Raw genomic sequence first — 13,336 nt, 5'->3', positions numbered from 1 at the left:
TAAATTAAAAACAATAAACTTTAGTTTTATATTTAAAATTGTAACAAAACGTGTTTTGTCTTAACTGGAGCTTTTATAAAAATAAAATACTGCAATATGTTACTATCGACGAGCTATTTTTCACAATTAATTTTTAAGATATTACTTATTTAGAATTAAAAGAATTGTAATACGTACCTAACTAAATTTAAAAGCAAATGCTTTTGTAAGCAAATAACTTTTTTTTACTAACAACGTTCTGATGCCCTTAAAATTTGACAATCTCTACGATTCTATAAAGATTATACCGTGCGCAAAATAAAAGCACGCACAAAGTATATAATGTTTAGACTGTTGTTGTTATTGCGTTAAGTACATCTTTTTTAAAAATAGATAATTTCTTGTTTTGATCAATTTTATATTAAAGTGCTTGATACTTTATAAATAAAAAAATCAACACTAATTTAGTATAAAACAACAACCGATTTTACAAATGTTTCAGATTTGATCAGTAAAGCATCAAATCTGTATTATGTGTAAAATATATCAAAAAACATGTATTAACAAGATGCAATAGTTTGTCTAAAATCAATTATACAATAAAAAAAAAACTAAATAGAAGTTAATAATGTAAAATAAATTTATAAACTACTTCTGCTACTTTTAGTAGTTATTTGAGTTATAAATCAGCATTTGAATATATCAGTATTAAAGTGAAATATTAGAGCTATAAATAATTTTGCAAAAAAACAGTCGTCTACAAATCTAATTAAGAATTTTACCGTAGAAACAAAAGTTTTGTTTTTTATTTCCGGCAGGGTTTGCTTGTTTGTATCTTTATGTATCATCAATTTATAACGATTATCTCTTATATGAAATAAAAATATAAATGAATAAAATAAAAATATTTAAGGTTAACCTTTAAGACGCTGGTACTTAATTATACTTCTTAAAAGTTATAATTGTTACATTTTGATACCTTTTAATTTGAATACATTTAAAAAATAATATTATATTAATAATAATTAATATTAATGAATACTTTTTTTAATTAGTTTTACTTAGAAAAAAAATATTTTTTCTTGACTAAGACTTTTGAAAATAAGTGTACTATGAAAGCATTTTTTTTAAAGCCTATGTTTTTATACTATATTTAACAAAATTTCCAAAAAAAATTAAACTTTATACCTAGATAAACTTCAAGTATATTTACAGCCGTTTTAAACAAGAGAAATTACAACAGAGTGTGACTTTATTTCAAATGACATAAGCTCCAATTAGCATACCGCAAGAACAACAATTGAGTGAAATTTTCAGAAAATAATTTTTTGTTCCGAACCATACTGAGAGAGACAAACTGTACGTGAGAGAAGGGGAACAATGAAAGCGTTTTGCTCAAGTCATGTATGGCTAGTGTGGTTTTCCACGTATTTCGCAATCGCGCAGTCATCACACCAATGAGTGTTTTCCGGGTTGGTTTTGAAAGTTTTTATTGGAAAAATGCGATACAGAGTGAAAATAAAATAAGGTGAAACGTACTTTACCAAACGTTGTTAAAAAGGACTAGTATATGTTTGCTTTGAACGAAACTTTTAAACAGTAGAATAAAACTTTTTGTCATTTGACAACAAAAGAAAAATTATAAATGTACAAGCAGTAAAATTGTGTTTACAAAGTTGATTAATTAAAAAAGTACTGTATCTTACTATAGTATAAAAAAGTTTAAATGTTTAAGTAGACTATAAACATAAACTAAAACCTGATATAAAATGAATGAAAATATTCTAAAATTGGATAATAACAAGTAAATTAAAAAAATGCAATGAAAGTTTGGTAATGTTAAAAACCACAAGCTCGTAATAAAAAAAACACTAACTTAACAAACAATTGGACAAAAAACAAGTTTATGTATTTTTTTAAATAACTACCATGAAAAAAAGTGTTCTTGAAACTTCCAATACTTGATAAAAACTATTAAAGTTAAAGAAATAATAAAAACTTTAGAAACACTAAATAGTTAACAGTTGATTACAGGGTAAATGCTTTGCTTTTTAAAATCCTCATACAGTTTGCAGCGCACGTGAACCTTTTCGTGCTGCTCCTTTTCCATTTCCATTTCACCGTTTGAGTACTCTTCCTTCACCAGCGACTTGTTGGGCGGCCCCTTCTGTCCCGGCTTGCTGTTCAGCAGCCCGTTGCCCTGTATGTACACCCGCAAGTACTCCTCGTCGGAAATGGGCGTGCCGGTCGGTTCCAGGGGGCTGGTGTACAGGTGGGTGTACTTTTCGTACAATTTTTTCAGGTCGTGGACGTCGTAGCGGAAGATGCCGTCGGCGTCCGGCAGCCTTCGCTTCGGCTTCCTCTTCGACTTGAGCTTGTGGAGGCAGTCCTTCAGGTCGTCCTGCGTCGAGGAGCGAAGCTGGAGGAGCTCCTGCTCCCGTTGCAGGTTCCTGATGCAGCACTGGTGGATTTGCTGCTCTCTCGTTTCTGCAAAATTTTGACTCATAAACTTAGTGTGATTTAGTGATACTGGATGTGGTGAATGAGTTTGGTAAATTTTTTTATTTAGCAGTAGAGTTCTGTTAAATGCAAACACTGTAGATTGAAAAAAACATGGTTTGTATTGCAGTTTTTAACAAGTACCTCTAGCAACTCTCAACTGTTGCGGCTCCGCGACACGGTTCTTTTCTGTTTTGAAATGGGACTTTTTGCTCTTCTTCATCTGTATTTCGGAGGACGAGCAGGACGCGTCGGATTCCGATTCCTCGCTCCTCACGCTCGACTTTTGCTTCTTCTTCCTCTTCTTGCGACTCTTCTTAATGTCGCATTCGAAGTTTGAACCCACCGAGCTGCTTTCCACGGATTTCTCCATTTTTTCGTACTTTGAATCCTTAATATTTTAAGTAAGTTTATAAACTTAATTAGATAACTTTTTTTATCTTTTTATATTAAAACTGTATTAATGAAACAAATAATGAATTGTTTTACATAACGTATCAATAAAAGTTTGTCTTAAAGTTAATAAGTATATCGCAAAACATTTGTAAACAAAGTTAAAAAAATTCAAGTTTGTTAAAACTCAGAAAGATTTCTTGAAATGTTCCATATTAATTTTTCTTAAAACTTTTTGTCTAGTTAATTTGAGATTTAATAGTTTTTACAATGCAGACTTTAAAAGTTTTTGTTTTGTTTTTTATAAAGTTTACTTATAATTCGAACAGAAGTATGTTAATAACAGTTTAAAACATTTAATAAAATATAACATACTGTGTTCAGAATTTTTAGTTTTATTTCTGTAAAGTAGGCTTTCGCCGTACCTTTAAGTTCTATTTTAAGTACAAATATCAATTAACTATTAATTTATTCGCCAGTTTAATAAATTTTTAAAGCCAAGTTTTAAAAGACTTGCACACATTAATTGCATTATCTTTTAAAATATGTTTTTTTTTGGTAAGTTAGTTAATAAAAATAATCTTCATTAGACTTTTAATTTTTTTTAACTGATCAAGCTTTTTAGCTAATATTTGTTGTACGGGCACTAAGGGAACAATACTATATATAATAACTATATACATATATATATATATATATATTAATACTAATACTGTTACAACAATACTACTATAGCCATGTAGTAGTTTGATCAGAAATTAATTCCAACAATTAACTGTTAAATTTACAAAATAAGGAAATGTTAATAAAATAAGAAATAAGTTATATAAACTTGAGAAAACTTTTTATTACTAGTTTGCATTAAAAGTAGGTTCTATTCTTACGTTTTTGACAAATAAGCTTAATACAAATAAAATATATTTTTTACCGTACAAATACTAAGTTATTTAAATAACAACTATTTTCAAAATCCTTATTACAAATTACATCAAGCTTTTTTTCTTACTTTATTATTTTTTATACTTGTTTTAAACTGTTTTTAGAAAAGTATGTTTTAAATTTTCAATATCGTAAGAATTAAGAACACTTTTCAAAACGCTTAGTATGAATCAGGGATAACCAACTTGTGACCCTTTATACATATTATACAAAAACTCAGTTTTAATCTTAAAATTCTACTTAATTAAAATTTAATAATGTTTTTATATTGTACTATGTACCACAAATATATATTTTTTCAAGTTTTTTTGTTCTTCATTGTAAATTTTTAATCGATAAAATTAATAGTAGCTTTTTTTCGCCCTCATAAATATTTACGTTCAAGATGTGGCCCAGCAGAAAAGTTAGAAATACATAGAAAAATATGTGGTTTATTTCCTATTTGTAGTTTTTGTGCTTATATTTTTGAATAGTCTAACTTATTCTTTGTGTTTTATAAAACACCCACTAATAAATGCTGGCAAGCTTTTTTTTATTAAATTTTAAAATGTTTTAAAAAGTTACAAAACTATTGACTCTATGCATAAACAAAGTATTTAGTTTATACAAAATTTGAAAGACAAAGTCAGGTTTCATCAATTTGTTCTACATCCGTCGTTTTAAATAAATTCCAGGTTTTTTGTAGTTCTGACAAAAAATCGTAAAATACTGTTATATTAAAGTTTTAATTTAAAAGATTATTTACGTTAATTCAATCTTTTTCTAGTTAATTGTTACTAGCTTTATAAGTACAACCCTATAAAATAGTTTTTGTAAACAATTGTGTTTGCTTGTGATCATCGCGTAAGCGAGAAACATTTGTAAAGCAATAAATTCAGTAGAGCTTTAGTTTTAATCATTAAATAGTTTATCCTTATCGCAAAACTACTGATCGTACAACACTTACATCACGTACAAGTTTGCCTGGTTTATGTCTTTATGTTTATGTTTAAATTTAATATTTCAATTTTTTTGTTAAACTTCATAGCTAAATAGAAATAGGTATCACAAAAATAAGTTTTTAAAAAATGTTTATTTACATAAAATAAAAACTTATTTATTCTAATAATAACAACTGCTTCAACAAACCTCTTCACTGTACTTTGTCATATTTTTCCAAAACCGCTGAAAGTTTTTTGAAATTGTAGCCATCCTTTTTTTCATTTGCCGAAAATTGACAAAGAAATAAATGAAATAGTTTAAAATTTAACTTTTTCTAGGAAACAAAAGAAAAATGTTAAAATTTTAAGTATTTTTAATTCTTATATTATCTAAACATAGTTTTGTTTTAAGTATTTTTAAGTGAGACAATTGTTTACAACGGTAAAAGTATGGTTTGTAACTATATTAAAAAAAAAAATATCTACATTAGACACTTAAGAACATTTAAATAAAAGCTTAAGTTAAATTTTAGAATAGAAACAAAAAAATTATTTCAGCTTGTTGTAAACTTATGTGTATTTTTTACAATAGACCTGCTTTGAACTTAAAGAACAAAGTGACCGCTAGAGTGCGCCAGATTACTTGCTAATACGTCAAACTTTAAAGAGTAGGTGAGGGCAGTGAATAGATGTCGGCTAAAGAATGCACTAGTGAGCAGCAGACAAAAAGTACATGTAGGCGTGTTCTTTTTAAACCTTTTAAAAGCAAGCTCTCCTTTTAATGATTAAAAGTCAATCAAATGTATGAATTACTAGTTGATTAAAGTCGTATTTTCAGTAATATTTACACTTTTAATTTTAATATAACCAAAAACTGCCTTTTTTATTAGTTAGCTCTTTAAAAGTTATAGAAAACGTTATTGTTTTTAAAATATTACTTGAGCTTTTATAACTTATTGTTCAATAAGAAAAAATTATCTTTTTTCAGATAAACACTAAAATTCCAAAATAAAAGATTGCAAACCAAAACTTATGACATATGTAAAAGATTATGTTTAAGCTTTAGCCTGACACAGCCTTTTTTGTTATAATAACAAACACTGCTTGCTCAAACGTCGGATAAATAGCTTTCCACTTCATTTGCTGCGCTACCAAAAAAAATTTCAACTTTGACCACACTTTGCTTGCACAATCAAGGCAGTTTGCTCATATTTCTAGTGTTTGTGAAAAGCAGCGCTGGGGAAAACTTTTGTGACTTTTGTGGTTTGTTGTGCGAGTTGAATGGCGAACGACTGGCGTGTTTTGCAATCGCTTTGCAACTCATGCCTTCAGTTTTTTTTCAAATTTTTGCTCATGTTTTGAATTGTGTATGCTAATAACTTATTTGACTAACAGAATCTTTTTAGGCTTCTCAAATGAGTCTTTGCCAGTTTGGTGTTTTTTTATAAGTTGAGGTTTCAAGTAAATAAATTTTGGTTTGAACAGATAAGAGCATTTTCAAGATATCTAATTTAATTGAGTATTAAAAAATATGTAGATTTAAAGTGGTTACTGCTCCGGTTTAAAGAACTTAAACAAAGCTTATAACTCAAGGACTGTACAAATTGAAAATAAACACTGCAAATAAAGTTTTATTAGCTTTGAAAATGTTGCTACAATATCCAAGTATAAAAAACATTAATGTAAAAATCATTTATTTCAAGCTGTTACAGTAACCGCTTAAAAACTTTCAAGCAAAAGAATGTTTATCAACAAAAAAAAAACTAAAACGAACTGCTGTAAGAAAGCAAACAGAGATTGTAGCAAATATCACTGCACCAACCACATACCATCACAGCTTCTTTCTATTAAGAGATGTCTAGCCGAAGCGAAACAAATACGCTCGGCGAGAGAGCAAAAAAAGGCAGCAAAGCGCTAACACAACAATTGAGCATTTCGGCTGAAAAAAAGGTGCTTGAAACGAAATGAGAAATTAAAAGCACAAAATTGAGAATTGAGCCGCTCAGGCACGTATGCTCAGTCGGTGAAATACATTGTGAAATGACAGAGAATGGAGCGCTCGCTTAATTTTGTGTTTGACATACCTTTAAAGCGTCATAACTTCTGCAACCGCATAAAAAATTTGTGCGAGACAAACGTTTGAAAAGCAGCTTTTTTTTTAAATGTTTAGCGTCTGTTTGGGAATGAGAGTTTTCAATCTCGTTAAAAAATTTTTTTTTAGTTAAAAAAAAAACTTTATAATAAAAACTAACGTCAAACTAAATACATTTAGGTTTTAGAAAAATCCCTCACAATATTGTTTTAATTTTAAAAATTCTTTATTTTTTTAATCTCATTTATGTTTTCTAATTATTGTATTCTATATTTTAACAAACTGTTTTTTTTTAGAAACTAAAACAAAAATGTTACTACTAATACTGCTTTAAAACGCAAGTAATATGTAATCAAAATGATACGGAAATATTTCATACATAACTTACACAAACATACAAAATTGCTATTTACTAAATTTGAAACAAATAATATAATAAAATACATTTCTGGTTGACAAAAATACTAAAAAATGATTGTAAGTGTACTGATAGTGTTTTTCTTTTCTAATGAAATACATGCAAAAATTCACGTCGATAAAGTTAAACCCACAAACTTAATCATCAATCATAATCATAAAATCTCAAAAAAGCATCACGAGTGACATGTCGCGCAAACTTAAAAACCAAAACTGAAAAACTACGCTGCGAACAAGTGAGTCCTCTTTAACTCAAAATTCCCGGAATGAGAAACTTGTACTTGAGCCTGATTGCTGCTGCTTATCGCTGAAGCTTTCTTTCTGACGCATGAAATTCAAGTGTCCTGTGACGTCACGAAACCATCTCAGTGGGTGAAAGTGACGTGTGATTGTTGATGAAAGTATTGAGTTGTGTCAATTAGTGAAATCATTGAAAATTGATTTTATTGTTAAAAATGTATAAATAGAGTTGCTCAATATATTGCAACACTTTCTTTGTGTACATTTTAAGAATTTGATGTTTAAGTCTATATTTTATTTTTATTTTTTCATAGGTTAAATAAATTAAAATGAGTTTAGATAATTTTGCTGATTATTTAAAATAAAGAGCAAAATAATTTATTTTTATATAAAATTTTGAAAGTTTGTTTATAACCCAATTAAAAAAAAAAACTTAGTTAAATAACATATTTTTCAGCACTTAATTTTATGGTATGAATATAATTACTTACTTATCAGAAAAGAAGTTATTGGTGAATTTAAAATTATCTTTTAAATACAAATTTGAAATGATCAATTTAAAAAAATGTTACACTTTATATAAATTGAGTTACTAATTTAATGTTACAATAGTTAAATTTGATATTAAGTAAAAATAACATATGAAGTTTAATAATTTTAAAGCAAAAGCTTTAGGAAAATTTTTTAAGAGTGTTAATAGAGTGATTATACATTACTTAGTTGTTTTTCAATATCGTTAATATTAAAAGTGTATATTAAAAAACCCTAATTTTAAAATAAATAGTTAGAAACTTTCAAGTAATGTGTATTATGATTTTTTATATGCAAAAAGAATACAAATAAACGTTTATAGTTCTCTTAAACTCTTAGCTATAATACTTTTAAGTTCTGTTTTTACAAAAACAACAAGTCTAAAAACTGCTGATTTCAAAAACCTCAAAAAAATTAAAAACGGGGAAAAAAAATAGAGTCGGTTTTAATTTTGTAACTTACAAACTATTGTGATCTTGCCTTCCTGTGTTACAAAAGCAAAACAGCTAAAGCATTACACCATGAACTTTTACCTACTGTTGTGCTGAGTTACAAAGAATAGCTGCCACTTGAAACTTTTTGTCATCATTTCCTTTTAGCGTGTTGCTTTTTCATATTAACTAGTTTCGGTCAAAAACTTTTGCGTTTGTTAACTTAAGGTTTATGCTTTGATTAAAAACTTTTAAAACCTTAAAGGTGTACTTTAAAAAATAAATTCTGATACGTAAAAAATATACAGCCAAAATTTTAAGCAAATGATTTTCCGAACTAAAGGTGTTATTAATTTTAAAAAATAATATTTTTTTTTTAGATTTTTAAAATAAACTTAATATTTGATATAATCATAGCTATTTTTCGTGCAACGTTATTTAAGAGCAAAAAGTAAGTAAATGTTTAAAATTTTTACAAGTTTAATTAATGGTATTTTTGAATTTTAGTACCTAAAAACATAATATAAAACTGAAATTAAAGTGTTCATTAACTTTTTTAATGATATTTCATTTATACTACTTTTTTTAGTTAAAAATTAAAAAGTAGCTATAAACGACAGTGCAGGTAAAAAATTTAAATAACAAAGAATGTCCTATCCTTTGTAAAAAAATTATAACTTAAGTCGTATAGCCACAAATCTGCAAAAAAATAATTTTACCTAATATTAAATGATTTTAACAGACTATTTTGTCTTAAAATATTTAAATTTTATAAAAATTTTAGACATTATGATAAACTTGTTTCAATTTATAGTTTTTTTTATTAGTTGTGATGCAAGTAAAAAATTTAAGTTTACAACAAAACTTTAAGCTTGTTTTTGTCTGTTTTACTAAAACAGTTGACTAAATATTGATAAATAGTTTTGTTTTTTAAATGCTTACTTGAAAAAAAAGTGTCGCTCAACGAGCTCATCAGTGCTTAGAATAAACTAAAATATGTAAAAGAATATATTTCGAATTCATAGATATTAGGTTGTTATGAAGTCATAAAAATTAACAACTTGTAAAAATACTGAAATAAAAACAAACAAAAAAACACTTTATAATACAAATCAAGTTATTATAGTAAGCTAAAAATTAAGTAAAAAAATTTCAAATAAAAAAATAATAGTATTTAAAAACAAAAGCAATTAGTTATAAACTACATATATCTAAAATTAATAGTTTTTTTTTTAAATATTAAAAAGAGTCCTCTAACTGTTATTAACAATCAAACCTATTATACAGGCTATATTATATAAAATAGAAAAGTTTCTAAAAAAATAAATATTTTTTTTAAATGATTAAAGTTGGTTAAGCCGTTTAGTTTAAATACACGTAGTTTTATCACATATGCTTTTTAAATTTTTAATGAAATGACTTAATCTAATAAAAGGATAGATAAGTAAACAAGAAAACTTATGACAGGTACGTGCAACTAAAAGCATTTCATAAGAGCAAAATTTAAAGGATGTCTAAAGTTAAATCACAGCTACAAAGCTTCACATGAGCTAAGCCTTTTAGCAACCTTTCACCCAAATAACATCAGCTATCTTGTTATGCGTTATACCTTATGTAACCGTGAAATGTAGGAAAAAAATCAAGCAGCTTAGTATGTATAAAATCTGTTTTTTTTATATTTAAAATAAAAATAGGAGTTAGAGTAAGTTCAAGTTTTGTTTTACTAAAAATAGTTTTTCATATGTTTGATAAAACATTTTATCTCAAATCTTTGGCTTCTCTTATGATTTTTTTTGAATGATTAATCTGATGACTTTTTTATATTAAAAACAGTATATGTTGTAGTCCAAAATATTTTTGTAGGCTTGATCACTAAATAAATTTTACAAACTAAAATAAACCAAGCATGCATAAATTTTATATAAATTTAAAAAAACTTGTACAATCTATTATTATATACTTTTAATATTTAAAAAAATTAAGTGATACTATTAGTAAGTTTTAGAATATATTAAAACATTTTTTTTTTCAGGGCTAAAAAATATGTAATCAAATTCTAAATTATTAACTGAGGAAAATTAATCTAGAAAGGTTGAATAATGAGTTTTATAGATTAAACTGTAGATTATGATATAATTTACAAAATATTTACTAAGAGTTTAAAAGTCTTGCTAAAGTTTTACTCAAGATGATAAAGCCTAGCTACATATAACTTTGAAATTGTATTAAAGTTTCATTACAGCAATGAAATCCATTAAATGCGTACAAAGTTCAGGCTGAAAGTAGGCCGCGCAACTATATTTATAATTCAAAACAGACTAAAGACCGGGCTTCTCTTCCAAACGAGCGAATAATTGGAATTTTGCCTTTACAGCAGATTATTACTGCCTTTCGCATAATGCCGCTGCACGTCTGCATCGATTAATTTTTTATTATTCTGTTAGCGAAGGGCAGTCTCCCCGCTGCAGTCTTTTAGTTTTTTATAGACAGCTCACTTTGTTCATTTCAAGCTCGATAGATTGCGTGTTCACCTGAACCGCGCATTGTTATGACGCGGGTAATTCGGCTGCCTCTGCTCCTCACTCGTTTTTTCTGCGGCGGCTCAATTACTCGAAATTGCACCTTCATGCCATGTATCACGTCAGCATCGAGGCAGGCACGCGCTCAACGTTTGTTTGCACGAGTGCGATTTGAAAAGGGCTATTTGTTTTTTTTTTCTGGCGAACTGTGTTCAAGGTGAAGCTGCTCTGTTACAGTTTCGAACGAAGATGAGCCACCCTCTTGCCTGTGTAAAGTTCATGATGGGAGCGAGTGCAAATTGTGTAATGGCGGTTTAAGTTCACTTTCCTGTTTTGTTTAACATTTCACACTGCTTAATGTTGACGTGGAAGTCAATAAATTTATTTAATTGTTCACAGACTTATTTTTGTTTACCCAATTTCAAATAGGTATATTTTAAAAATTCAATAAGCTATACTTTATATTTAAAAAAAACGAACTTTTAGTTTAACACGTGTTTAGTTTTCTTGAGTTTCTTTTATAGCTTTTAATTTCTGAAAATGAACACCAGTTTTGTCAATCTTTTAAATGGATTGGCTTTAATAATCAAAAATATATGCATATCAACTAATAAAGAAATGAAATGTACACTAGGAGAAATTTACAATTTATATGGAGAAAACAAGGTATGAAACTACAACTTTTTACAAACCATTCTATGTATAAAGTTGTTTTATTAATATGCAACTGTTTTAAAACAGCGCATTAAATGAAACTATTAACAGTCTTATAAATTTTTGTTGTAAAGTTTAATTTTTTACAAATGTATATATGTATGAATGTATATATAAATGTATAAACTTGTATAGATGATAGTTTTTTTTTTATATAAGTTACTTATTGATATTAATGTAATTTTACCTAATCTAACACTCAATATATTTTCTACTTGAGATAAAACTAGATTAAACAAGGCTTTAATAAAAATTATATTAAAATTACTAGGTTTTTGTTACTAGTCTGTGAGTGAATCTTTTAGTTATCTTTGTTTTTGTGACAATGAAAAAGGTAAAGAAACTTTAAAACTGAAAATTTCGCTTTTCTTGTCTTTTCTTGTTTCATATCTTTTTTGCACATTAAATTAAATCTTATAGTCGATAAGGTTAAGCAAAAGAAAATACAATATTCTGATTTTTCTTTTCAAAAACACTAGAGACATTTTGTTTTCTTTTTTCTAAATGATGATACTGCAAGGAAAAATCATTCACTGGAAAAATGTTCATGCTTAATAATTTATAGTTTTAAGTTATGAAAATTTTTATTTTAAGGTCTAAATTTTACACAAAATCTTGTCAACACTTTTCTTAAACAAATCATAAAACGATCAAAGAGCTAAAAATAAAAGAAACAAAGCGATTAAAACTTTTTTTTAATACTAACACTTTAAACATATTTTTTTATAATATGTCGTATCGTAAAATGAAAAGTAAGTGTGATAATAATGTATAAGTTTTTTGAGGCACAACTTTGTTAAATTAACAGTTAAAACTGAAATATTTGCTTTCTTAGAATCGGAATATCTGTGGAAATTTAGAATAAAACTCTATTTCGTACAGTTTATAATTATTACAAGTATATAAATATCTAAAAACAAATTTTTTCATCACAACAAGTAATTCTTAAAGTTTTATTTCGTGTTTGTATAAGTGAATTTTTTTAGTTTATTATTTTTATATCTGACTATTTTCCGTACATTTTTCAATAAAAAATAATTAAACTAATAATGAAATATATTTCTAGTACATGGTTTAAGGATTTTAAAACATGATCTGATAAGTTAATCAGCAAAAGTTGTAAACTTTAAATCCTGATGATTTGAAACTAAAATTTTAAAAAATTAAAAAATAAAAAATTTTGTTGGCTAAATGAATTGTATAAATTTTGTCGAAATGTAACTTTAAAATTATACATTTTTTTGATAATAGTTTATTTTTAGAACTCTTTAGTACAACTTTTTAGCAATATATGCGAAGTTTAGTTTTTTTGTATTTTAAGAACACCAACTATAGTAAAATGTTTATTCTTTTAAGGCACATGTTGACCAATTAAAGACTTTATAGAATTGTTTGTCATCTTATGATACAGAAATTATATGTTTTATGTCTGTGTAGACGATTAATTTTTTTGGTTATTTAGAAGGGAAATGTTAAGCATTTTTATTTTCAATCGAACGTTGAGTGTACCAACGTTTATATTTTAAATTACAATGTATTTCAAAAGCTGCACAGGAAACTTGGATGTAAAGAGATCTTTTAATTGAACGAATAAAATATTCTTTATATGTTTCATTGCTTAAGTATTTATATATTTTTCAATACTTTTAGGTTCAAATATTT

At 26.6% G+C, this 13,336-nt stretch overlaps 1 protein-coding gene across 1 annotated transcript; it reads right to left on the bottom strand.

The window, feature by feature from the left end:
• Positions 1–1,198: 1,198 nt before the first annotated feature.
• LOC145831611 (uncharacterized) lies at positions 1,199–5,066 on the bottom strand. Its single transcript, XM_082938917.1, has 3 exons — positions 4,939–5,066; positions 2,623–2,869; positions 1,199–2,466 (listed from the first exon to the last, which is right to left on the bottom strand). Exons 1-3 carry the CDS (start codon positions 5,011–5,013, stop codon positions 1,997–1,999), a joined length of 792 nt encoding a protein of 263 aa, XP_082795043.1. The 5' UTR covers positions 5,014–5,066; the 3' UTR covers positions 1,199–1,996.
• Positions 5,067–13,336: the final 8,270 nt, after the last annotated feature.

Source organism: Thalia democratica, chromosome 3, assembly GCF_965202585.1.
Source record: "Thalia democratica chromosome 3, ktThaDemo2.hap1.1, whole genome shotgun sequence".
Taxonomy (NCBI): Eukaryota; Metazoa; Chordata; class Thaliacea; order Salpida; family Salpidae; genus Thalia; species Thalia democratica.
Note: the sequence above shows the minus strand (reverse complement) of the source record. Positions and strands in the feature narration are given on the sequence as shown.

Bases quoted from the DNA above. Each gene is read 5' to 3' on its own strand.
- LOC145831611 (XM_082938917.1), bottom strand. From the start codon at position 5,013: ATGAAAAAAAGGATGGCTACAATTTCAAAAAACTTTCAGCGGTTTTGG. The intron at 2,870-4,938 runs GTTTGTTGAAGC...TAAAATATTAAG, and splicing joins TGACAAAGTACAGTGAAGAG to GATTCAAAGTACGAAAAAAT. The intron at 2,467-2,622 runs GTACTTGTTAAA...AAAATTTTGCAG, and splicing joins ACAGTTGAGAGTTGCTAGAG to AAACGAGAGAGCAGCAAATC.